Genomic DNA, 27,719 nt, shown 5'->3' with positions numbered 1-27,719 from the left:
GATGGCTTAGCAAAATGCCTGTTACTATTGTCAGCAAGTTGTTTTTTTTAATGCTTACAAATTTTATTCTAAAGAAAAGAAAATATTTAAAATGGTATTCCAAAATATGCTGCTGCCTGTATCTAGATGAAACGAGTGAGACTAATTGTTAAATGTAACCATGATTATCAATATTGGCTCAATTCATGCAATCAAGTCTCATAAAGTCCAATTCCCCGATACAAAATTGTGCTGTGAAACTTTGAAAGTTGCTTAATACATTATGAAAGCGAGCATTTTTGTGTCTGTGTGTATCCACCCCATAATGTGAGAGGGCCATACATCATGTGGTCATGGTGACTCAAAAGCAATTGTGGTTTCCAATAGCATTTACATTGCCACATGAAATGTTGTGGATATACCCTACAATTCTTGTATCAGAAAGTGCCCATAGAATCATAGCAACTGGACAAAGAAACAAAACCATCAGGTCCACCCCTCTGCTCATTCCAAAAGTCAGCTTAGAACCTTTTTACAACCAAGGGTTACATTCTTTTCTGGGCAATTTTCTGAGGGCCACTTGCCTGTGGTGGATGAGGCTCATGGCAAAAGAGGGCAAAGCCCCAAATGCAAAAACGGGAGGCTAGTTTCTGCGCACACTTACACAGCTCTCTTGATCCTCCATCCTGGAGGCCTGTGTGCTTGTTGAGATTGGGCTTGTAAAATGCAAGGGCATGCAAGATATGCACATTGCTCCCTCTCTGTCACACACACACAAAGAGAGCGAGGTCTGAGACCTGGTCTGAACAAAGACATTGGATTCTTATCTCATTATACATGACAAAGCCATTTTTCACCTTCTCACCCCTTGCTTTTTCCTGTAAGACCTATTGCGGTCGTTAAGAGTCATCAACAGGCTAATCACAGCTATCTGCCAATCACCCAGTCCCACCACCCTTCTGAGTAATACCCCTCCCCACCTTCTCAGTATATAGAAGGGTCTGGTGACTTCTGTTTCAGTGTATCTGAAGAAGTGTGCATGCACACGAAAGCTCATACCAAGAACTAACTTAGTTGGTTTTTAAGGTGCTACTGGAAGGAATTTTTTTATTTTGTTTTGACTATGGCAGACCAACACGGCTACCTATCTGTAAAGAGAGCGAGAACGAGAGAGAATCCCTGTCAATGAGGTCCAGGCCTCTCAGTGTTAACCACAGAGGGCCAAAGTATTGTTGGGGGGGGGGAGGTAGGGCAGGCACTCAAGGGAACAGGTTTTCACCAAGATGGCATCATAGCTTATGGGCATTGCCCCATAAGTACTCTGGCCACCATATGGATAACTATGTATGGCCATGGAGGAGGGTATCATCACACTCAAGGTAGCTTCAAATGCCAAAGGCTATCTGGTTCCATCTCCAGCATCTCTAGAAATAAGTTAGTAAGTAAGTATTATTGATTGATTGATTGATTGATTGATTGATTGGATTGGATTGGATTCATTTTATAACTCCTGCCCAGGCCAGGAACAACTCAACCCTCCCAAGGTGGGTTTCAAGAAAGCAGTGAGACAGACCCCTGTCTGAAATCCTGGAGAACCACTCAGTTTGGGCAATCCTAAACTAGATGGGAACTGATGGGAAGCTACCTTTCATTCACATGCCTGAAACCTTGGGTCCCATGATGGCAGAAAGGGACAATATAAATGTAATGAACATATAATACAATTGTTAGTTCATTTATATCTGCTCAACCTTTTAGGATAATTCCTTAACAAAGCAGCTCTAAAAAATAACAATAAAACTGAAGCAATAAAATCACATTGTCACATGATAAAGCAGCTCTAACGATGATGATGACGACGACGACGACGATTTGCCAAAATCAGCAACTAGAAACAAAGTTTTTGGTCATCAATAAATCAGCCTAAGGGCATTCCTGAAAATCTAAACTTTGTTTGCATGCCGACAAAGTATGTATCAAGAGACAGGCATGCAGAATTATTTGAGGATGCAAATGTCCCAAAAGTCATTATAAAACTAAGAATGGAGAGCCAGGGCCTCTCCAGATACTGCTCAAATACATCACCCACTATCCCTGACTATTGGCCATGCTGGCTAGAGCTGATGGGAGTTGCAGATCCTCCAAGTGTCCTTATTTTCCAGGGACACCCCTGATTTAGAGAAGCCATACCAGTTTCCGATTTGATCCTGGAATGTCCTACTTTCCCTTATGACGTCCATTCGGAGAAATGTTGGAGGGTATGGAATTGGAGTATCACCACAACTGGGGAGCCACACCCCATCTCTTTTCAAAAGCATTCTTTTGTATACAGATCCCTTAACTTGCAAAATTGCTTTACAGTCTCAATCTCAATCTCCAGGACCTCAAAGATGCTGATCTCTGGAGACTCCTGGAGCAGACTGCTACCAATCCCGACATCTGCATTGCTAGGGGAGAGGTGCATTGCTAGACATATGCTTTTCATGGAAGGCAAAGTGCCTCAAGTCAGACACTAACACCCCCTCGGTCATTCAAGCATTCAAGCATGCATCTGTAGCAGGAAATCACTAGCAATGGCAGAAAGCTGGATGGATGACACTGGTAGGATGGGACACATGGATGGGTTGTATAGTGGGCCTTCTCTTTCCCCCCCCCCAATGAGCACAAATGGGAAGGCTAGTGTAGACATCACCTTGCCGACAAAGGTCCATATAGTTAAAGCTATGGTTTTCCCAGTAGTAATGTATGGAAGTGAGAGCTGGACCATAAAGAAGGCTGATCACTGAAGAATTGATGCTTTTGAATTATGGTGCTGGAGGAGACTCTTGAGAGTCCCATGGACTGCAAGAAGATCAAACCTATCCATTCTGAAGGAAATCAGCCCTGAGTGCTCACTGGAAGGACAGATCCCGAAGCTGAGGCTCAAGTACTTTGTCCACCTCATGAGAAGAGAAGACTCCCTGGAAAAGATCCTGGTGTTGGGAAAGACTGAGGGCACAAGGAGAAGGGGACGACAGAGGACAAGATGGTTGGACAGTGTTCTTGAAGCTATCAACATGAATTTGACCAAGCTGCTGGAGGCAGTGGAAGACAGGAGTGCCTGGTGTGCTCTGGTCCATGGGGTCACGAAGAGTCGGACATGACTAAATGACTAAACAACAACAACAAGTGTAGAACAGCTGGGAGACCAGAAAGATCATACACTCTTTTTCAGAAATAGGACAAGGGAGAAACTGTAAGAGCGTCAGATTGGGTCTGGGAAATAAGGGTTCAAATCCATGCTCAGCCATGAAGCTCAAAGGGTGACCTTGGGCCAGTCACTGTCTCTCAGCCTAACCTACCTCACAGGGTTGTTGAGGGGATTAAATATAGAGGGGGAGAACCATCTGTGTCACCTGCAGCTCCTTGGAGCAGAAGGTGGGATTTTGAAGCAATAAACATATGCAATAAAAGTGAAGTGGGGAGCAGGGAGAGAAACCTTTTTTTGCTTTAATGGAAAAGTTGGGCTGTTTGGTGCAAAATGAACGGTAATCTCTTTTGGAAAAAGCCAGTATCGGCAGCGGTTTGGGCTCTCCTCTCCATTTGGTAAGGAGAAGATTTCAAGCTCCATCCACCAAGCACCGTGGCTCCCTGCTACCTCCATAGGATTGCAAAAACGGCTTATCTGAATCACGCCAAAGCTCATCACATCATTTCCAACCTCAGCCAGCTGCCACCAGAACCTGACAAGCAGGGCATAAAAGATGATAGACTTGCCTCCAACTGTTAGGCGACACCAGGGCTGCAGCAAGAGCCAGCAGCCCACAGATCGTTCAGCGAGTTACTCATTAACCCTGAGCTGTGCTCCCCTCAAATATATCTTCATCTTTTTGGCATATTTTAAAGGCATTTCTGGAAGCTTAGAAGCATGCAATGCAGCAGTGCAAATAATGGGAAGACGTACCCCCTGACTTTGGTTCAGGGATTCGATCTTTGCAAATCACAAAATGAACTGGCCTGACGCATACCTCTTGGGCTAATGCATGGATTGGAACTCAAGGCACCTCCAGATGGCAAGTTCACAGAGCATTCACAAGGATTTGTTGGGCTGGGGATTCGATGGGACTGGCCATTTTAATGAGCTTTCTTTCTTTCTGGTTTGCTTGTGAGGAGGTTAGAGAACATTGCAAGACATGAGATTCCAAATAAAGATTAGGACGGGGCTTTCTGATGACAGTGGAATAACTTGCCTTGGAAGGTGATGCACTCTCCTTTATGGGAGATTTTTAAACAGAGGTGGGAGGGTCATCGGCAGGGATTCTATTGTTGTGATACAGGGGCATTGCAGGGCGTTGGACTAAATGGGTCCTTGGGTCCTTTGAATATAATAATAATAATAATAATAATAATAATAATAATAATAATAATTTATTTGTACCCCACCCATCTGGCTGAGTTTCCCCAGCCACTCTAGGCAGCTTCCAACAAAGATTAAAAATACATTAAAATGTCACACATTAAAAACTTCCCTGAACAGGGCTGCCTTCAGATGTCTTCTAAATGTCAGGTAGTTGTTTTTCTCTTTGACATCTGATGGGAGGGCGTTCCACAGGGCAGGTGCCACTACTTAGAAGGCCCTCTGCCTGGTTCCCTGTAGCTTTGCTTCTCGCAGTGAGGGAACTGCCAGAAGGTCCTCAGCACTGGACCTCAGTGTCCGGGCAGAATGATGGGGGTGGAGAGCTCCTTCAGGTCTACTGGGCCGAGGCCATTTAGGGCTTTAAAGGTCGGCACCAACACTTTGAATTGTGCTTGGAAATGTACTGGGAGCCAATGTAGGTATTTCAAGACCGCTGTTATGTGTTCTCGGTGGCCGCTCCCAGTCACCAGTCTAGCTGCCGCATTCTGGATTAGTTGTAGTTTCCGGGTCACCTTCAAAGGTAGAGCACATTTGAAACTCTACAGGCCTATGTATCGAGCTGATGGAGTCACACCCCAAAAGTAGCAATAGTCAGGAAGCACCCTTAGCTTTCAACCGGCCTTCCCAATTTCTGAATGTTTGAACACAGTTCTTCACTCAAATGAGTTTTATTCCAATTAATACTAAAATGGGTTTTAGATTTTGATGCGAGGTGCTTACAAACGCCAGTTTTGAGGGGCAATACGTGAATTTCTGCTTCTGTGAGGATCCCTCTTCTCCATAGCTATCAACATTTCCCTTTTTTTTAAAAGGGAAATCCCCTTATTCCGAACAGGATTCCTCGCAAGAAAAGGGGAAAGTTGACAACTATGCTCTTCTCCACCCATTGCAGATTAGTATTAAAAAAAGAGACAGTGTGGTGTAATGGTTAGTGTCAGTATTTGGGAGACCAGGATTCACATCCTTACTCAGTTAACCTGATATTTCTCTTACTTGCCTTTCAGTGCTGGGCAAAAAGTATTTATTTCTCAGAGTTTCTTCAATGCAATTTTTCTCCTGCTGCCTGTTTTTATGCTGCTTTTGTGATTTTGTGGCTCTTAGCTTCTTTTATATGCATTTTAATTGTTCCATATATATATATTTGTAAGCCACCTTGGAACTATAATTGGAGGGGGGGTATAAAATACTGAAAATAGTAAGCAAATGGCACAGGCCACCTGCCACATATTTGCTTCATTTCCTATTGCATGAATATGACCAAAACCAAATCAGTCCCCTCCTTCTACCCCACTCATCCCATGACTTACTGCACTATTGATTGCAAATTGCCTTCATAGCTTAATCCAGCAACTTAGCCTAGCAGTTAAACTGATCAAAGCAGATGCTTCTAACAAACTCATTCTTAAAATATTTGAACATTGGGGGGGGGATTATTTTCCTCCTCCAACAACAAATAAAAAAACCCTCTTCCAGTTCCTTAGGAATGGGGAAGGAATTTAATTCAGTCCTCATTAAGCAGTGAACGTACCTAAATCACACTTACTGAAACTCTATGCACATTGAAACACAGCCATTGTTCAATATCCACAACTTCTCCAAATTTCACAATGCGTACAAAAACGCATATACTGGCTCAAAACATGCATAGAGACAAACATGTTAGTACAGTGATACCTCGAGTTACATACGCTTCAGGTTACAGACTCCGCTAACCCAGAAATATTACCTCGGGTTAAGAACTTTGCTTCAGGATGAGAACTGAAATCGTGCTCCGGCGGTGCGGCATAAGCAGGAGGCCCCATTAGCTAAAGGGGTGCTTCAGGTTAAGAACAGTTTCAGGTTAAGAACGGACCTCCAAAACGAATTAAGTACTTACAGTGGCGTAGCGTGGGTTATCAGCAACCGGGGCAAGGCAAGTAATTTGCACCCCCTAACCCATGGATTTGCGCCCCCTAACCCGTGGATTTGCGCCCCCTAACCCGTGGATTTCCCTAACCCCCAGATGTTGCGCCCGGTGCAGCCGCCCCCCCTGCACCCCCCACGCTACGCCACTGAGTACTTAACCCAAGGTACCACTGTAGAAGGGAAAGTGTACACAATTGCACCGAGGTATGGAAAATGGCTCTGCAAAAAAATGTGTGTATTAAGTGAAAACTTCATGCAGAAATGTAAATATTGGGGGGGGGGGAATAACTGATGCATTTTGATAAGTGCGTCTTTTTTTAAAAAAAAGCATGTTGGCATTGTGACACAGAGAACTGAACCTAAGAGTGGAGAAATGAGAGACTGAGAGGGAAATGGAAAGAGAAAAGGAGAGATAGACCCATAACTGTGGTCTCCGGGGTGCACAGTTGCCTGAAATTTAATTCTGCAATGCCTCTGCTCCTTCCCTGCTTTCTCTGCAGATGGATCAAACAGGGCCCTGCAATAACAGATGAATCACACTTAACCCCTCCTCCCCACCCACCACCCCTCGACTTGCTTCAGCAAGCCACTGTCTTTGTCCTGCACATCCAGCTCAGCGCATACGGGCTGTGCAGAAAACATACAAAGCTGCCATCTGGAGGTACCCTGAGAAACTAAGTCCCTCTCCTGATCCTTTTAAATAAATCCCCTCTCCCCCTCCTCCTCCAGGTCTCTCTGCCTCTCCCTTCCCTCTGCTAATAATGCTCTATCCTTACATAACACCTTTTGTCTGGGACTTGCCGCGAGCGGGGATCAGGCACAATGGCATACACCCCTGCCAACCGGGAAGCTGTTTTGCCACAACGACAAAGCTAACTTCAGCTAACTGAAGCCCATGGTCACCTCTCCGTCGATTTGACAGACATGTGCCGGGTCCTTATGCAAACCGTCGCAGAAGGATTCCTCCCGGTGGAGCAGCAGGAGGACGCGTGGAAGGGTTAAATGCTTTTAAACTGAAAATTGCGGGGTTCAGATCTGCCCCTTTGTGTCTTTCATCTTGAACGTGGCATGGGATGGAACATAGCAAGCAGCCTTGTACACGAGTCAGACTATTGGTATATCTAGATTTCAGACATGGTTTCTCCCCTAGCTCCACCTAGAGAACCTGAGACCTTCTACCTGCAAACCAGGTATACTACCTCTCTGTGCAGCCCTTCCTTACTATTATGGGGTTCTGTGTTCTGGAAAGCTCATCAACCAGCACAGTCCAGTTGCACTTTCAACAATACTCACGGACACAAATTCCTTGTGATGTTTAAAGACCTCAGATACAATGGCGGTCACAGCTGGGGCTGACACTGGGATTTCAGCATTCTTTTCCCACTACAGGCTCTTGCGATTCCAGCAGGAGTACAAGGCCCAGAAGTTTGCGAAATCCCAGTAGCCATCACCAAGCAACAAAGGGCAAAAGACTGGGGTTTTATTTGGTTTCACTTTGGTGCTAACTTTTCCTGTGCTTGCTTGTAGAATGCAAAAGCTGCTTCTCCCCGATGATATGCATATACGAATTCCTGCCGAAAGCAACTATGATTTCTTCTTTTATTCTTGATTTATACAATAGCTAGCATTGGAGGAATGCCCTTACCTTTGTGAGGTTTCCACGTAAATCTAAAATGCACTTACTACATGTGCTGGTCCATTCAAGGCAACATGCCAGCAGTCAATGACTTGAGGAGACCAGTGCACAGGGTGCATGCATTTAAAAATGACCAGGAGTAATTAGAAAGTTACCGCAGATAAAGGGTCTTCCTTGTTGTTCGTGGAGAGTGTTGAATAGTGGCTGGAGCATCAGCTAGGGTTCTAGTCCTCACAAAGCCATGAAGCCTAGCTCAGCTCACAGGGTTGGTGTGAAGATAAAATGGTGAGAGGGAGAACTTTGCACAACACCTTGAGGTGTTTGGAGGAAAGGTGGAGCATACTCATTCAGCCTGTCATAATATACCTCCTCTCTCTAAAAAAGCGGGAGGCAACAAAACAATAGAAAGTCATGCGAATATATATCTATCAATGCACATATTAGTTCCATCATGCTCTAGTGTGTCCCACAAGGGGGCTTTCAGAGTTTGAGCCTAAATGGCTGGAGTTAATCAGGAGCAGATATCCATTTGTGCTGAGCACAGTGACACCTTACCCCACCCTACTCAGTTGGCCCAGCAAACATTGATGGGGGTTAGGGAAGGAAAGATCAGGCTATTACTGCCATGTGTTGGTTTCAGATGCATTCAGTCACCTAGCTCTATCTATTTATTTTCGCAGAGTTTTTAATAACGTGTCAAAACCTTGCATTTATATTATACAATTGTGCATGCATTTATGCACTTGCTCTGAATCACATGGTTTTTTTGTATGCTTTTTGGTGCATTTCCCCGCTAAAACATACAAGTTTGTGTGCATCCCCTCCCATACAAAAAATGCATGTGCATTTTTAGACCCATAACTGCACTACCAAATTCAAATAGTAAGTGCATAATCTGATCAATTTCATGCTGGACATAAATCCAGAACTGGTGGATTACATTGGTTTGCTTGAAAATACACAGTGAATGAATTTCTGTGTTGTTGTTGTTGTTGTTGTTGTTGTTGTTATATCCTGCCTTTTCCCCAGGCTGGGTCTCAAAACGACTTACAAATAAAAATACAAACCACGCATAAAATAGAAATGCTAAAAGCACTGAAAAAAAGATCATTAAAAAGTAATTTAACGCTAATAAAATTAAAACAATATAACGACACAAATCTTCTGAAAAAGATGAATAACAACAGCAGTAAAAACATAATAGCACCACCCCCTTCCTTAAAAACAGTCAGTTCCTAAAAGTCTGCTGGAACAAAATGGTATTCAGCTGCCGATGGAAGGACAACAAGGAAGGAGCTGGCTAGTTCCAAAGTCTGGGAGCAGCCACTGAGAAGGCTCTCTCCTGTGACCCCACCAAACATGCCTGTGACGGTGGAGAAACCAAGAGAAGAGTTTTCCCCGAAGATCACAGGGCCCAGGCAGATTCACACGAGGGAATGCCATCTTTGCAAAGTCAGAGGCATCCTGTATCTGAATATCAGTTGCTGGGAAACAGCTTCCATAAAGTGCTATTTCATTCATGTCCTGCTTGCAGACTTTCCAGAGCCATCTAGTTTGCCACCTTGGGGAAACAGGATGCTGAAATAGATGGGCCTTTAGCTTGTATTGTTCTTATGGCTCCAGGCCCAAAGCTACCCATTCAAGCAGCCAGTGAGAGCCACCACATGGAAAGATTGTAACGGGTTCCAAGTCAGTCTGTGGCATTGCCTGAGCATCAACAGCTTCCTCCCTCCCTCCCTCCCTCCCTCCCTCCCAGACTTATCTCCAGAGCCCCTCATAACATAGCTACTTAAGTACCAGCACTGTCACCTTTCCAGATAATCAATTCCAGTGATTCCCTCCATCCCAAAATAGTTCTTTCCCACAGCTGCCCCCAACAGGTGCTCCCTGAGATGACTACTGCCAAAACATGAGACAGGGGTTAGGAAGTTCTGCAGTGGCTTCCTGTCTCCTCAATATTCTTGTACTAGTGTACAACTTAGTTCATGTTTCAACTTAGTTCATGTTTCACAGCACAGCTCAAGTTCATCAATGAGATCATATGAGTGGTTTTCCCATAGACCAAAAAGACAACTGTGTAGTGAGCCCCACTCTGTGGAATTTTCTCTCACTAGGAATCAAGCAAGCGCAGTCCCTGCCACATTTCAGAGGCTAAGTAAAAATGATTTTACTTCAGGAGGCCTTTGCACTATGGACTTATGTTTAAACATTCACATATTGTATGTTTTATTTTTTTCCATCAGCCGCTTTCAGTGGGCTATAAATTTCTTTAAATAACAAAGGAAGAAATCAGCCTTGCATCCGATCCCTAGCTAGTGCACTTGTTCAAATAAATAGCTTTACAAGAGCTTTCCTCTCTCTCTCTCTCTCTCTCTCTCTCTCTCTCTCTCTCTCTCTCTCTGTCTCTCTCTCTCTGCAAAAGCAAGCACTTTCATTCTCCCGGTCAAATTAACAAAGAGCGTCATGCAAACTGTCTGTCCAGGACAAGTAGCAGAACATCCCAGTCAACAAGGGTTAGTTACAAGCCACCTAGCCTGGGCAGCTAAAGATACACGTGAGCTGACTATACCAGAAAACTAAAGCAAGATATGAGCAAAGTATCCCGGAGAATTAGGGTAAAACATGAACCATCCTAAGCAGCCAGAGTAAGACTGTTCAAGCTGAATGGGGTAACCGAATGAGTGCAATGATGTGCTGAGATAGGTGTGGATTGCTGGAGAGGGAGTAGTTAGTATACTGTAAAGCAAGTGAGCCTTGCTATGATGAGATTTATCAGAGTATAAGGCAGTCAGGATGCATATTGTAGGTAGTTCCTTTCCCCCATGAATAATAGCTTGCATAACAGTTCCAAACTTATGGTCTTGATCGATAGGACGCTGCAAACTACAGATGCTCTATGGAAGTGCGAAGCGAAGGGAGGGGACAAGGATTGTTTGAAAATCCAATCCATTTTGGATCAGGCCTTTGGGCTGTCTTATATTTCTGTTCTCAACTTTTCGGGTGGGAGGGGGCTGGCAAGAAAGCCAACATCTGCCTCTTCCCTCTCCAACTTAAGCTGTTTAAGTTAGAGGGTGGGGAGAGCTTCAGAAATGATGTCATCCTCCAGTGTCTGCGGTGAAACTGGGCAAAATAATATTATTATTTTTTTAAAAAAAACACTAACTGCTGAGAAAGAAAGAAAGAAAGAAAGAAAGAAAGAAAGGAAGGAAGGAAGAAAGGAAGGAAGAAAGGAAGGAAGAAAGGATCTTTTTTGCTTCCAAACGGGAAAGGGATAATAAGCAGGGCTTGTGAGTCTTCCATAGGTTAGCTTTCAAGGAGTTTCCAGCCCGGACACAATTGGCTCAGGAGAAAGGTATCTGTGTCTCTTGCAGCACTTCCAAGGACCACTTCAAAACATCATTACTTCACCATATTATTAGAAGCAATCAATGCAATTAATATTACATGTGGGCAATTTTGTAAATTCTGCATCGTCTGCCCTCCTTGAACGTTACCGTCAGCAGTCCCTTTATATACACGGACTGGTGCGGCTGGTCAACCAAACTATTGATGCTATTAATAATGAACGGCTAAATGGCCACCTTTGGGATTGGATCTTCCTTAGAACGCTCGCAGATCCTTAAAGGAACACGGCCGGTACATTTATCACCTTACGGCTATTGCTGTTGCAGGTAAGGTGGTGTTGCGATACCCTCCCCCTCCTCAAAAAAAATCTTTAACTAGCAACTGTATCCTTCTCCTTTCCAGAGCTTCAGAATCACCCCCTCCTTTCCCTGCCCCTAAGATGATCAGCCAACTAAAGTCTGGCACAAAAGCTGTATAATCAGGAGATTCCCACAGATCCCAAGTGATAGATTGCTTGACGATCTCCTTCTCAGTGAAAGAATGCGCAGTTTTATAGCACTTACAATTACCTGAAGACTGCTTCGAAAGCCACACTGCATAAGACCAACAAATAAATTTGTGTGTGCATTTGAAGAGCGGGTTGTATATTGCTATTGAGCTTTAAAGGATGGGGGGGGGGTTATTTCTGTGCATATGTGACTTGGGTCTTCTACGTATGTCTCTCTCTCTATGTTTCATGTGTGTCTACATTCAGGGGTGGGGGGGGGGGGGAGAATGCCAGAATATACAGTCAATCCACAGATCGTTTGAAAACTGCAAAGCTTTTGGGCTTTAAACCTGCTGCTGACAAAAACCTCACACAGAGGTCCAGATACCCACAGCGCTGTAAAAACAGCCAGGCTAGCTTTGAAATTATCCTTTTCCCCGGACCCAGACACAGCACACAAGGAAACCAGACATGGATTAATTAGGTGTGACTGTATCATTAAATTAGGATAATGAACAAACAGCTACGTATCACATTCGACTTGGCATGTAAGGCTCTCCAGCAGCCTTCAAGTCACCTGCCACTTTCGCACAGAGCGAAGCCTGCAAAATCCGCTTCAGAAAGGAGCAAAACAGCTGCATATCCCTTAGCACCAGCGGGACACACCTGTACCTAGAATACTACTAATGCTCATGTGAGGGGGGGGGGAGTTCTTAAATATTTTATGGGCCAATATGCATATTTTGTATATCTACATTTTTTTCATATCTCTACAGGTGCCCATTATGGACACACAGTCATGTTTTTCTCTCATGTTTCTGGAGCTTCCATGCAAACTGTTGGAATGAAAAGGAGTTCTCTTCCAGTTCTGAAAAAAGGAACGGATTTTGGATCATGATCCATTAATATAGGAGTGTTGCTTTGAGTGTGACATCATGTTAAAAGATGACAACGTTCACTGTCCGGTACCCAAGCAATCAAAAATAATTGTAAAAATAATAATAATGTAAAATCTGTTTATTTTTAAGAAGCCGGCTGTGTGCTCTTGAGCATGCAGGGATCAAAAAATAACTTCAACAGTATTAAATCCAGCTTAATTCGTGATTTAAGCTTGAAGTTTGCAAACTTATAAACATTTCATGGAAAGGATGAGAGAGAACTGTCTAAACTTTAATGGATTTAAGCATTCATATGTGAATATGAACAATCCTATTTTCATTATGCCAATGTCCCAAATTTCAGTGCTAAACAGGGCAGACACCACATTTAGAACACTCACCGTAACATGTAGACAAATATTTTATCCCTTATGTGTGTGTTTTTCCCCCACTCAAAACTATGTCTGTATGTGGCACACGTTTGTAATTTAAATATATGTAGAGTCTGGATAGGTATTTTGTGGGTGACTTTGTTTTCCCATTGTTCCTGCAGTATAAGCCACACAACCTACAGATTATTTCGGGTGTTAAATGTGTGGGTAAAATCTGCACGGATTTGCAGTGCCTCTTTTTAAGAGCCCAAGAAGAAGAAAACTTTACCCAAATTTTCCTGCAGTTTTCTACCTGGGTGAATTTGATATATTTATGTAATTATCAATTTTTGATATATTCCTTAGCTTTTACTGTTAAACTGTAAGTTTGCCTATTGCACATGCCACATAGTTGTATTTGCTGGGATTCTGTCTATGAAAAATACCATCTCTAAATGTGCATAATTATGCATAGGTGCACCATATCTCCACTAACGAAGAGCAGTTCCATATATGCATTTTAACTAGTATATATATATATATATATATATATATATGATGTTAATCGGAACAACATTAGCCTGGCTAATAAACCTTTTGTAGATTTAGTGTTGAAACAAGTTGCTATAGACACAGACAGGCAAGGGCATACTGTGTTACGTGAAGTTATGGCTCCAAGTACCAACATTTGTCTTCCTTTGCCTTATTTTAGAAATGTATTTTCTGCGCTATTTCCTTTCCGATAATTTTGCTGGGAAATCTTTTGCAGAATTGCCTTTAACTGGCACCTACAATGTGGCGGTGTCACCACCCCACCCTCACCTAAGGCTCTGGTAGCTACTCTAGGAAATAGTTAAAGTTTAAGCAAAGGTTGTCCATGCTAAAGCAGAGAGGAAGGAATAAATGCACGACGATGAGGTAGATCGAAATTGGTACGCCTCATTGGCCAAGCTGTCGGATATTTCTAATGCATCTGAAGGCTTCGTTACTAAGAACCTGCTAAGTATCTTTAAAACCTTTGATCTGTAGTCAGTCTTAACGAAGGAGACAATTAATTAAAGGCGAGCAACTTGCAATAAAGTTGCATTGTGGTCAGTTTATATACACTGTCCAGAACTGGTTCACGGGAGTCATTGTCAATTAAAATCTTGCTGGAGTCCAGTTAATTATCATTTTGCCTCCTCCCTCACCTTGATCAATATATTTTGGTTGCTCCGTCTTGACAAACCTAACACAATGTCTATATCTATATGTCTCGCCATTCATTTTGCCAGCTGATTATGATTTATTTTTAGCCGCTACATACGGTTGGGCACTTTATTCAAGAGGCTTTGAGTTGTCATCCGTCTTTATTTTAAGGAGCTGCAATAATAAGACTTCTCTCTCTCTTTCTCTCTCTCCCCATCCCAGAGAAGATGTCTTTTGTGTATAATGAATGCACAATAAAAAACTGCATTCGCCCGCAAGTTGCATCCCAGCAGTGGCACCAGATGACAAACACAAACAAATGTGAAGTCCAGAATGACACCCTTTCCTGAGCTCATGCCAGGCACTGCGGCAGCAAGCAAGCGGAACAGCATTTGGGAGGACGGGTCTAAGACTCCCCCTCCCCTTCGAACAGCATCCAATCATATTTTTGTATATTTGTATGGCTATGAAAGTTGGGTGGAAAAGGTCCGGGCTGAGCCAGACCAAAGCAACACTTTCCTCTTTTAACTTTCAGTCTAGCCAGCGACACAAATCTAAAAGTAAGCTTTACCAGTTGCCACAGAGTTACTACATACTTTTGTTGCAAGTGAAATTCAAGGTGGATTCATCTGGCCTGTCCAGGTGAAATATCTTGAGGCATTTAGAAGGGGACAAAAAGCATTTCAGTACAATGGAGTTCCAAGCATAAAACAGGTTCTTGGCCCTGGAAGATTCACAGCACCAGCATCTCTAAAAGGAGAAGTTTCTACAAATAAATTGTTGGGCCCTGTTAAAGTTTGACTTTGCTATTGTCAAACACTGCGCTGAATATGCCTAAATATCTGTGACAACCAGAATAACAATGGCCACACAGTAATCCAAGAAACAATTCTGGTTCCCCATAAAGAAGATTTCCAAAGAATCAGGAGCCTGATCCAAATAATTATAATAAGCGGCACTAACAGATGTTAGAGTAAACAACTGTTTGTAAAGAGGCATCTGGAAACCACAATTCAATGCGTGCTCATCTATGAGCAATGATAGATCCAGACAGGCAGCTCAACTGATGCTTAATGGAGTGAAGCCATCATGAATTGGGAATGGTCTTGGTTTGTGTGAGTTATTATGTCATACATATATAGCGGAATTTATCTGAGTTTGTGAGCTGCAATTTCTGGATGTGCTTGTGACACCACAAGAGTGAAACCGATGGCCATAATGGAAAGCTGGATCCCTCTCTTTGTGGCTGCACAACTTCCTCTGGTAGACTGAACCAAGGCTGAGGGTCACTTTGCACCTCTAGGTCCATCACTCTGAAGGCTGAACAAAGTGGTTTCTCTATCTGTGCAAATGAGCTCTGAAGCCAGAATCAACAAGTAGTAAGACGTGAAACATTTACCATGACCACAAGAAGCAACTGTAAAATCTGAATCTAAACTCGGGTACAATTCACAGATACCTCCAGTTCAGGATAAAACTGTTATTTGTCTGGAGTCAATGACTGGAAATGAATGTACTGGACAGTGAGGTCCAGCGCTGAGGGCCTTCTGGTGGTTCCCTCGCTGTGAGAAGCCAAGTTACAAGGAACCAGGCAGAGGGCCTTCTCGGTAGTGGCACCCGCCCTGTGGAACACCCTACCACCAGATGTTAAAGAGAAAAACAACTACCAGACTTTTAGAAGACATCTGAAGGCAGCCCTGTTTAGGGAAGCTTTAGTGTTTAATAGGCTATTGTATTTTGTTGGAAGCCGCCCAGAGTGGCTGGGGAAACCCAGCCAGATGGCGGGGTATAAATAATAACAATTAATTATTATTATTATTATTATTATTATTATTATTTACCCCTTCCCCAAGATTACCAAACTGTTGTTGGCTCTCAGCTGATAAATATGGGATTCTAGCTCAACTGCTTTGGAGTCATAAGCCTCTCTGCTTGGTGGGGCAAGCATAAGTATTCATGGAGCACATTCAATTTCTAAAAGCAAAAGACGTCACAGCTTTCCAAACTACCACTTCCAAACCAGCATTGGGAAACATGACTGCACCTTTCAATGAATAACAGGTCAGAGTTCCTGCTATTTCTTCCACAGACATCAGGACTGCCCTTGTCTCAGTGTTATCCAGTTCTCAATGGACTACCAACTAATTCTTACCAACTTTTTGCCACAGTCGACAAAAGTATGGTAACTCCCCCACACCCTTTCCATGGAGACTACTTTGCTGCATGCCAACAGCTTTCAGCAATGTTGAGTAAGTCACTGCAAACTTTCTTATACTTCGTATTCTCTGCATTATTGTTGTTACACTCCCCCCCCCCTTGTAAACTCCTCAAAGGAGGAAACAATAGATTAAAAATCAATAATACAGAAAGGAAGTGTGATTAAAACAGCCAGAGACTTGTTATACTAAAATTAGCCCAGGAGCAAGTTAGATTAAACAGAAAGACCCCCATCTTTCATCCTGGAGTCTAATAGGACTGTGCATCTACATATATCACTACAGAAAGTGTTTTGTAAAATCAGTACCTAATCCTAAAGTCCTAGGTGATACCTCTCCTGAAGAATGGCCTCCCTGATTATCTTAAATGGAGAGATTTATATAGGAACAGGCCCTTCCTCAACATCCAAGAGCAAGGACATGAGAGGCCCAACATCTGCAGCCAATTGCTGCAGTGATTATGTCTCTAAAGTATTTATTTTCACAATCAGAATTGTCATCCCTTGTTACATCCACAACCAATTGGTCTGAACATGCCTTCTTTTCCTTTGTTCTCTTCAAGGTACAGGGAGGCAATTGTCCTGTTACCTGTCTCCTCTGACGTGCCCATGTTCTTCCGCCAATAAGAGGCACTGGAATGTGGGCTATTGTGGAATAACAAAAAATAATTTGAATTTCTCCACATCTCTGAGTCAGAAAATATGTTTATGGTATCCAAATAAAACACCTGAGAGAACTCCCTTAGAGCAATAGGCATAGCTGTCAACGTTTCCCCCTTTTTAAGCGAAATTCCCTTATTCTGAATAGGATTCCTCACAAGAAAAGGTAAAAGTTGACAGCTATGGTGCCAATAGGTCCTATGTGAGGGAGAAAATGTGGGATAACTATTCATTAAAGTAGAAACTTTAAGCACACACACACAACATGCACCAGGATACCTTTAATATTACTAGAGTGATTAATGCAAGGGTGAGTAAGAATACAATATTTATTTAGAATACTATCACAAATAGGTTTTACTTTTGGCAGGGTGAGGCAAGGAAGCTCTTCATTTGCCATTCTAAAAAACAAACAAACCCACATACTTCCACATTCATGGGTATTGCGATTGGAGAAGGAAAATGGATTATTATTTCTTTGTCATAAAACTAACCCACTGTGGTTTGTTGGTTTAACAGTTGGTTCTTTTTGGCTGCAGGTAGAATGCTACCCCCTCCCACTTTGATGCTGTTTTGTGTGTGTATGTGTATTCCCTCTTTGAAACTCGATCTGGATTACAACCCAACTAAAGACTAAGCAGGTTGCTTTCAGTCACGCAAGCCTTATGTTTCAATTATGGAGGCATTTATTCAACACCTGTATTTAGCTGTGTCCCTTTCTGAGTACATTTTCATTTCCCCAAGTCTTTTTTTATCGCTCCGTACAGTGCATCTTAATTTAACAATCATTGCACTTCTAAATCTCACAGCTAACCTGAAAACTGATATTGCACTGAGGTTGAACAAAGCTTTAATTCACATCTGTCTCTCCCACTCTGGCTTCTCTCTAATAAAAGAGACTATTGTGAATTGGGTAATTTGTGGACTTATAAGACCAGGTGTTTTCGACTCCGAAAATGACCTATGTTTCTGAGAAGGGAAACAGACGACAGTTGAAATAAACTATTCTCCCCCATATTACCTCTTTTTAGCTATGCATATTTACTGAATGTGAGGTTTGGCCTTTTATTGTGGGGGTGGGGGAGACACGCACCCCACCACCTTGGTGATGGATAGTAACAATTTTCCATGAGCTGCGTTGCTCAGATGCGATTTGAAAGGACACCCTATCTTTCAGGGTAATGGAGTCCTCAATGCTTATGATCCTTCTCACAACTCTGCTTTTAAAAGCCCATTAAACCCTGTGTATGTGTGTTTGTGTTTGCTAAATCTCACTACCAGATCTAGCCTGACTTCCTAAGGACTACCAAAAAAAGATGGTATATCCCAGTTAAAAACGCACTGCGGGCCTTGGTTACGGATCAAGCATGGATAGGAAGAAATACTATTGAAAACCACTTGGGATGGTCCTGTTTTGATTTCATTCATTTATAAATATTAGGCTTAAATGCCACTTAATTGGCCTTAAATTATTTCCAAAGATAACGCATTATAATATGTCTGTCCTGAGACCACTAACCTTTATGCCTCTGAGTAACTCAGACCTAAAACAGATGCCTCTGCTAAGCGTGAATTGGGTGGGGGAGTTGTGAATGAATTTGTTGTCAGTGCGTCTGATTAGCTAACTTGCTTTGTATGTTTGTATATGTTGCAAAAATGGGTGGGATGGTTTGAGCTGCCAAGACGTCTGCCTGTCAATGATCTAGATAAACTGTGAACAAAATCCCTGCAGGGGCTACCTTCCTCAAGTACTTTCCTGCCCCCTCAAAAAAAACAAAAGGAAAAAAGAGTACAGCGCTCTACCAATCTAAGCCGAATCAGCAGTTGACACACAGATTATATTTTATCTGGAATTTGCATAGAACTACCAGATCTTAAATTTCATTTCACCTTCCTAGAACCCGAATGAGAAGGACAGATCTCTGGTGGGAGTTTTTCTGTGCATCTTTAAACTAGTTATGCCCATTTCTTTCTCTCTTACTATGCTACTGACAATGGGACTTACTCCCCAGGAAGTGGACAGAGTCCCTTCTAATCTAGGAGCAAGCCCTGTTGAACTCAATTGGTCTTCATTCTAAGAGGATCTGTTTGATTGCACGGCAAACTATCTATATGAGACCTTTTAGCCAAGGCACAACAAAACCCAACGGTGTGTGTGCGTTCACACACAAACACAGCCACAACATTGCACTCTGAAGTAACTCGGTGGATTTCAGCACACTTACCTGCCCTGAATAAGTGACTGTAGTCTAATACAGTACAATGTTTAGAGGTTTGTGGCAGGCTTCATAAACAAAGCCACTTCTCTCAATCATTCCATAAGCTATTTCAGTGAGAGACATACCTGCCTAGGAAGGTCTGCAAATAAGTACCGCTAGAGGTATTTGTCCCTGCCTCACCTATGGAAAGCATTTTCTTCCCACTACCGGATGTGAATGAGCAGAGAATGGTATAGCAACCAGAGCAGATGAAGGAAGGAAATTGTATGGATTCTTATGGTTGCATTAGTTTCTGATTTAAATGCAGTCATGAAAAGAGGGAGGCAGGGGAAAATGGTAAGATAAATATGATCCTGTTTCTCCAAGCCCTGTCATGCTTTTTGACTTTCCACTAATTAACCAGCAGTGGCAAGCAATTCCTCCCCCCCCCCCAACACACACTAGGTAGCCAAAGGCACATTTTTATCAGGATTAGTGAGCAAATCTGTAACATCACAGAGGACTCTTCTCAGATGGGCTAAATCAGGCCAGGAGTTTCAGCCCTGGGTGCCTTTGGAAACCACAGTAAATCCTCCTGCCGTGCCATATGAATAATGAGAGGGATTGGGTTGGGTTGGCTGCTGTACGTTCCCCTCGCTGCTCTGAGAGATTAAAAAATGAACCTGGTTACTAAACAAGCTTGTACTTATGCAAATTGGCCTGAAGGGCTTATACCTTGACACTTGGACAGTCCTTACGATTCACCTTGAAATACAGTAAGATGCCGAGGAGTGAAAGTTAAGCATGCCTTGAGCAAGACTCTGCCCTAAAACTAAGCAACCCAGGGAAGGCAAAGGCTTAACGGGGAGAGTGGGATGGAGATTCTCTGAATGAAAGAGGCGCAAGTTTTCTGGATTCTAACAAAGCCCATTTGCTAGTTTCTCTGGCACTTCCTATCCCTTGAGGTCTGGGTGGGTTACACGAAGCACACAATAAAATAGCCTAAAACTAAATAAATAAATGATTCAAGAAACCTCCTTCGTCATTAAAATGTTAACATCTGGCTTCCCAAACCTAGACAAAATAGGACAGGTATTATCTATTGGACTTTCGTCTGTTCAGGACTCTTTGTCATAATTATAATATGTGTGTACATGTGTGCTCTCTTAAATGAAAATAAAAGAGCCATGAGCCAACCGTTAAATAATAAAAAGATCCTTGAAATACACACACATCCTTCTCCTTCTTTTTTCCCTTTCAAGTAATCTCTTGATGTAGAATTTGTATTTACTTAGAAAAGCTTTATAAACTTTCCGTGCATTGATGGTAGTGGAGAACAACCACCACCCAAAAAACAATAAAAGACATCGCCTAAAGGGGATGAAGCTACCCATCAAATCTACACCTCTCTTATTAAGCCTCAAGAACCCCACCTTCCAGAAAGCTTGAATGGATGGCAAAATAAGATTCTGGTTTGTAGTGACTGCAGAGGAGAGAAGGGGGGGGGTGGCTGTAGTGAAGGAAAGAAAGGCAGTTGTCAGTTGCCACCCCCAGAGTTTCTCCTGTGCAGCATCCTCTCTCCCTTTCCCTTCCCCCACCCCTTTGCAACATCAACTCTTCCTCTTTTAAAAATAACTTTCTATTTGCATAACTATCCCCTAGCGGATTGGGGGCATGAGGGGGGATTCAAAACGTGCCATTAACTTTTTGAAGATTTACTGCTGGACACACACGGCTGGCTTAACACGTTGGCAAGCATTTTTCTGGGATTTGAAGTGGGAAGGGAAATCTGGCGGCTAGATCCCCACCCCAGCCCCATGCACCTCTTCCACATTTTGGTTCTCCCTTATTGAAGTTTCCCATGTATTCTACATTATTACTATTACTATTATTACCTCTTCTGAACCTAGAAGTGGAAAGGCAAACCCATAAGAGAAAAGCAAACAGAGAAAACCCCGAGTAGAGCAAAGCAGTTCTTCCCCCCGCCAGACTTTATCTACTTGCTTATGCCTAAACCAGTCCTTTAGGTCAATCGCATCCAACTTATTCACTTCAGTCCCACTTTTCAGGCAACGCGATCGATACACTGGCATGCCTTTCGCAAGCCCTCTCCTCACTCTCCACCCCCCCAAACAAACATACACTTCCTCCCCTTTTGTGGTCTTTAAACTACAAAACCGAAGCATTGCAGGGGGAACCCGGGTGGAAGAAAGGAGGAGGGAAACGCTAGTGGACTTCCATCCCAAACCCCCGCGAGTGAGGAAAATAAGAAGGAAGGTTTCAGCCGAAGAAAGAAGCAGACGGGTTCCACATCACGGTTCCCCCCCCCCACTCCATCCCTCCCCTCAAAAAAGGAAACTCTGATCACCGTCATTAAAAAGTTCCTGAGCTCCCCTCTCCGCTGCTGACCCAGTGAGATATACCCCCACACCCCCGTCTCCAGAAGTGGATGCCTGAACAGCCCACACATGCTTCGCTCCGGATGCATCGCTAAAAACCTCTTCTCCCCTCTCAGTAATTCTCTTCTCTTTATCTAGCTGGCTAAGTATACAGAGACACACAACACTGCCGATTTCTTTCTTCTTTGGGATTCCACGGTGAGGACTTCTTTAGCAAAAGAGCAGAAAATCCTAACACCCGTTCCTTAGCTCTCTTCCTCCCCCTCCGCCCTATTAATTTCCCCCCTCTTCTAGGGTCCGCCGTTGTCTGGTCTGGGACCGGCTGCAAAATAACCACCACCTCCCTTTCTCCGCTTCCTTCCCGTCCACCCACCTACCCAACGCCTCTGTGTTTGGGCAGAGTCCGCACAACCCAAATAGCAGCAGCCCGTTTCAGCACCACGAGCCGCTGGACAGCTCCGTCCATCGTTTCCCATGCACCCTTATGGAGAGTTGCGGTCCCTCCCTTCGTTTCCCTGGTGGGCTCTTGCTAGCTACATTTGTGTTTAAACTTCCCCCACCCTGGAGATCAGTCGGATCTATAAGAGATCAGCCTTCCACCACCCCCACCTCCTCTCTTTATGGGCTTCCAACCTAGCAGGATCTGCCCCCCACCAGCACCACCTCCTTCCCCGGACTCTCCCCTCCTCCAAGCCCCTGCGAATAAGGGGGAAAGTTAAGAAGCGGACCTCACCTTTGTGCATGCCAGTAAACCTGTCCTTCAGCACCGTCAGTTCATAGATCTTTCCGAACTCTTCAAAGAGAGGTTTCAGGTCCTTCTCGTCCAGGTTGCGAGGGATTTGCCCAATAAAGAGCTTGATGGCATCGTGGTCCTTCATGGGAATGGTGGATGTGTTCCCTGGACTGTGATTTAATCCGTTCATGTGCCCGTTGGTGTTGGGGTTAGTGTGGTTGCTACTGAGGCTGGGATTGTCTGCTTGTCCGTTTGCTAACGTGGCCATCTTTATATACATAGAGAAAAATCTTCTTTTCCTTTTTTTCCCACCCCCCCTCGCTTCCTCTGTTCCTCTCTCCCGCTCCCTCTTTCTCTCTCTCACACACACTCCCTCTCTCTCTCGCACACATACACACTCTCACACAGGAACACACATACACACTCTCTCACACACACACATTCACTCCACCCTCTCTCTCTCTCTCTCTCTCTCTCTCTCCCGCTCTCTCTCTCGCTCTCGCTCTCTAGGTCTGAACTGATTTTTTTTTAATACATTGAACAGCCAGGATCTCTGTCCTTTCCGTTTAAACAGGCTGGATCGGTTCAAAATGCCAGTGAGGCTGGGGGGTAGGGGGCGGGAGGGAGGGGGAGAGGCGCGGGCGGGGGTGGGGAGGGATGGAGACCGGGGGGAGGCGGGTGGGGGCTGGAGGGGCACTTTCTTTCGCTTTGGTTCCACCGAACCCCCTCGCCCCTCCTCCCACTTCACCCCCACCCCACCCCCACCCCCGTCTGCCTGCCCAGTGGTAGATTCCAGTCCTTGCCTTGGCTATAAATAGCGTCAGGCGCATGGTTCTTTGAGAGAGAGAGAGAGAGAGTCAATGTCTATTGTGGTAACCGAGCAAACGGGGAGCGGTTGCATTTTGCAGAAGCCAAGCGATTTTTCGCAATTTTTTTTCCTTAATATTTTTTATGGGGGGTAGGGCCGCTCCCCCTTCTTTTTGCATTTCTTATTTTTTATTATTATTTTTTAAAGAAAAATATTATCCTTATTCTTATTTTCCAGCTTCTGCAAACCCAACCATCTCGACTTTTCCTTCCAGTAATGGCTAGGAGAAAAAGAAAGCCTTTTGTTTGAGAAGGAAAAGCAGAGAGAGACAGAGAAAAAACAAAATAACCCAAATAAAACGAGGTTGTGCTGGCGAGATTTTTTTAAAAACTATTTAAATCTCTCTCTCTATTTTTTTTTTTTTTTTTTTTTAGTATCCTCTCTCTCCTAAAACATTGCTAATAAAAGAACTACAGATATGAAGGCAACCTGGACATCAGAGGTCTTTTCTTGTTGTGGTGGTGATATGATAGTGAAAGTGGTGATTGTTATTATCCGTGTCATAGCTATCTCCATTTGTGTCTGTGTTTCCAATTCTGTCTGGGCTGTTAATTATTTTTCCTTCAAATTAGCTTGGCATTTTTTTCCTCGGCTATAAGAGGGTGATTTGGGGAGGGGGAAAGGAGGCTGTATTACAGTGGGGCTCCTTTCCTTATAAAAGGTAAAAATTCTACCCTGAACCGTCTCGGTGCAGTTTCTTGGGGTGGGGGGTTATTTTGCTCATTGATAGGCGAGTAAACATTTTCGCTCCGCTCTCGCAGTAGGCACCAGGTTTCTTAAATGTTTATAGGAACAATGCATTATACTTAATTAAGTCACACTGTAATAAAAGAAGTAGGATCTCTCCCCCCCCCTCCCGCTCCAACCCACCGTCCTCCTTCCTCACTGTTGTTATTGGGGGGGGGGGGGCGGGGAGGGAGAAGCAGGCATCGGATTAAAAAAAAAATACAACATGTAGCTCAAAGCAATTTTTCTTAGCTTTAAATGAAATCTCGCAGAAACATCTGGTGGCATAAGCTTCTACTAGAGGCAGGGAAAATACGAGTGTGTTGAGAAAGGAGAGCTTTTGCAGCCTGCAAGTTACTCTGTTTAGACAGACAGAGAGAGAGAGGGAGATCTATATATAAATGTTGATTAGTTGCTTTGTTCTAGATTATATATATATATATATATATATATGCACACACAATATTTTCAAGTGGATTATCTTCCCGTTCATAAAACGAGCTGCAGAAAGCATCCACTTTCCTAAACAAATTTATGAACATTGGCAGGAGGTTTATCTGAATTCATTAAATGCATTTTGGATATTGATTTAAGGTACCTGCCTGCAGCTTTTGAGGTACGGTGGGATTCTTTTCTTTTCTTTTCTTTTTTTAAAAAATAAATGGTTCAAGTGACAATTTCCAGACAGGTCGCTGTCTCAGTATCTTGCAACAAAAACGACGAGAAAGTGTCTTGGGACACCTTAAAAGCCCGCAGATTTATTGTGGCACCAGCTTCTGTGGGCTACTGTCCACTTCATCAGAGGCATGAAGCGTTAGCATGAGTTACAGGTATACATGTGTGTGTGTGTGTGTGTGTGTGCACATGGCTTGGTGGGATGGTTAATTAAAGTGATGCATCCATTAGGAGAGAGAGACAAGGTCTTGCTTTTAAATCATATTTGAATCAACTCTCATTTTTCTAGCCCTATGTTTCATAAGAATATAATCTCGGTTCATTGTACACCAGTGTACATTATATCAATGAGGAGGGGGGGCAGAGAGGGGGGGACTAGGAGTGCATTACTTTAAACAGAAGGGGCAGTATTGTGGAAAGCTAAGGCTGATAGTCCTTTTGCACACTTACGTGGGAGCAAGCCTCATAGACCCCCATGGGACTCACAAGTAAACTTGCTTAGGCGATGGTGGGTTGATGAAATGTTTGTTTTCAAATGTCCTATTGATATATGCACCTTCCTTTAATATGTTTGCCTTTAAAAAGAAAACAAAGTCACGGGGAGGTTGTCTCTTCAAATCTATGATGCCTTAAATTGTCCTGGACTGAAAACCATACCTAACTGGGGTGTGATGAGGCACAGGAAGAGTCCAGCTTGATCTTATAGTGACAATTAGGCTGAAAGTTTGCAGGCACATGGGCCTCACAGAGAGAAAAGACCCTAGCACCCTTGGCAATTTTGTGGATAGCAAGCAGGGCATGAAAATATAACTTTCCATGAATCTGGAAGGTATCTGTAAGGGAGCCCTGAGGTTTAATGGCCAATTTGCTTACAGCACAAACACACAATTTCTATAGGGACCCAACCTTTCATGCCCCAGGTTGCATTTTTGAGCATACATGTGGAGTTTCTGTGCACATACTGGTTTCTGTGCAGTGCTTTAAATTGGTTTTGCTCGGGAATACTTAGCAGCTACTCCCAGGTTCTGCTAGGGGTAGACTGCAGTTCCTTTGGGTAGATTATGACTTATCTCTGGTGAATTCTGGACACTAGTTTAAGGTGTGCATGAAAGCTCTGAAGAACTATCTATTCAGCAAAGCAGCCACAGTATAAATAAAAGTTTTTGTTAACTCAGATATAAATAATGGACTTTAGAAGGGAAGTAAACCAGGCAAGAGTCATTAGTTCCCTTTTCGTTTTAACCGGATATGCGGGGTATCTCTGTATATATCACAAATGGCTTGTGCGTTGTGTGTCCGTACATATCTCTGTGTCTATTATTTCCAGTGCCTATTATTTCCAGTGCAAGTGCCTTTTTGGCATGTGATTTGTAATAATGCAAGACAGTGGCATAAAGTGTCTAGTGACCAGTAATTGCAGAAAATGGAAAAGGTTACAAATTCTCAGAGTGCCCACATGACCAACTTGGGGGATGTTCATTCATTCTGGGGTAATTTGGTCATCTGCTATATCCTGCTAAATGATAATGGGATTTATTTATTTATTTTACTACACAACAGGTGTAGCAATCACATCCCACACAGAGATTTTCCACTTTTACTGTTTGGTCATTTTGTTGTTGTTGTTGTTGCCTGCATCAATCTGCATTTGATCCTAGGTACTTAAATTAGGGAGGGGGAGAATATGTGTTCATTTTGCTGGCTGAAATAAAGGGAATAACTTTGTTTTCCATGGTGCAAAGAAAATATATGCAGAACAGGAAAGGGAGACCTTTGGAATGAATGATGTTCAACTCAGGAGAACAAACATCTGGTGAAACTAGAAGCTAGCCATTGGCCGGTAAAATGAACGAATGCTAAACACCTTTTTCCACCAAGGTCTCCATCTCCTGTATATGTGCTCAAGGCACCTGCTATTCTAGCTGGACAGCAACTGGGGAAAAGGAGGCTGATGGAAAGAGTCATTTGATTCTGGAAATACTCTTTTGATCATTTCCGCCGTGTGTTCTAATAGTTTTCCACTGTCAGGAAGCATTTGAAGAAAGAAATGAGCACTAGTAATTATGGATGTCCGCTGTTTTAAAACATGACAAAAAAAAAAAAAAAACAAACCCCAACAACTATCATGGAACAAAGCAATCAGAGTTTGTCTGGAGAAAGGCAGCTTTCTGTGCTAACCTGCACATCCAGTTGTGTATATATATCCTGTATGAAATCAGAGCAGCATTCCATGACTTTAGCCCCTCAAAGGTCCTATGATAACTCCCCCCCCAAAAAAAAGGCAGATGCATATACACAATGAGACTCTTTTATTTTCATTTTTACTCAAATGCTGTTTTTTAAGTGGTGTTGATTTTTTACATTTTTAACACTCCCCATCTAATTCTCTAGGCAGAGCAAATTATGAAAATGTACTTGCAGTTGCTTAGCATCTTTGAGTTGCAAAATGCATTTTGATAGATCTTCCTTTGTTTGTACATCAGTGTCCCCCTCCCCTCCAAAAATAACTGTGTGGCATTGGAAGGGGGGTGAAGAGTGATGGAAGATCCATTGACACATTGTTGTGTGATTGAACTACCTTCATGATTCATGTAATTGGTTAAAAATGCCGCTTTTCTAAATTGTGGACACCTGGCTCTCTGGCGTAGGATGTTTAAGGTGGGAAACGTGGATCCTGCCACAGCTCCAAAGGGAGGTAAGGTGCAGATGGGCTCTATCCTGCTACAGTGCATACTTTGCCACAGCTCTATGTAGCTAGGCAGGAATGTTGAAGATAGGAAGAAGAGGAAGGTAGTGTATCAAAAAATTAATGATATATGTATGGACAAGGGACTGAGGCTGCAGAACCAAAGAGGGAAACTGGAAGTGTGTTTCAGAATGCTATTCCCCAAGCTCCTTTCCAAAAAGTTCTTGCTCTCTGCTTGGGTCACCCTTTGGCCTAGTCTTTCTGTAAGCAGAAATATATCTGTACCTAGAGGGAAGACAAATCTTTCCCCTGGACAAGCGTTCCTGTTAGATTAGCTTTCATGTTGTACAGCTGTGTGGTTTTAGGATCCATTT

The 27,719-nt window shown here is 43.2% G+C and overlaps 1 protein-coding gene across 13 annotated transcripts in view; it reads right to left on the bottom strand.

Annotated features, from left to right (window-relative positions):
- CELF4 (CUGBP Elav-like family member 4) overlaps positions 1–22,978 on the bottom strand; it is an 828,893-nt gene extending 805,915 nt beyond the window's left edge. For 3 of the 13 annotated variants that reach the window (XM_079994930.1, XM_079994936.1, XM_079994931.1), the window contains exon 1: positions 22,391–22,769. In XM_079994930.1, coding sequence (XP_079851056.1) covers positions 22,391–22,670 — 280 coding nt within the window. In that variant the 5' untranslated portion in view covers positions 22,671–22,769. Of the gene's footprint in view, positions 1–22,390 lie in introns of all 13 variants that reach the window. The other 10 variants (XM_079994937.1, XM_079994932.1, XM_079994938.1 and 7 more) reach the window with 5 other exon arrangements.
- Between the last annotated feature and the right edge of the window lie 4,741 nt (positions 22,979–27,719).

This window comes from Podarcis cretensis (genome assembly GCF_951804945.1).
Source record: "Podarcis cretensis genome assembly, chromosome: 11".
Classification (NCBI taxonomy): Eukaryota; Metazoa; Chordata; class Lepidosauria; order Squamata; family Lacertidae; genus Podarcis; species Podarcis cretensis.
The sequence above is the reverse complement of the archived record's forward strand: the minus strand, read 5'-3'. Positions and strand labels throughout refer to the sequence as shown.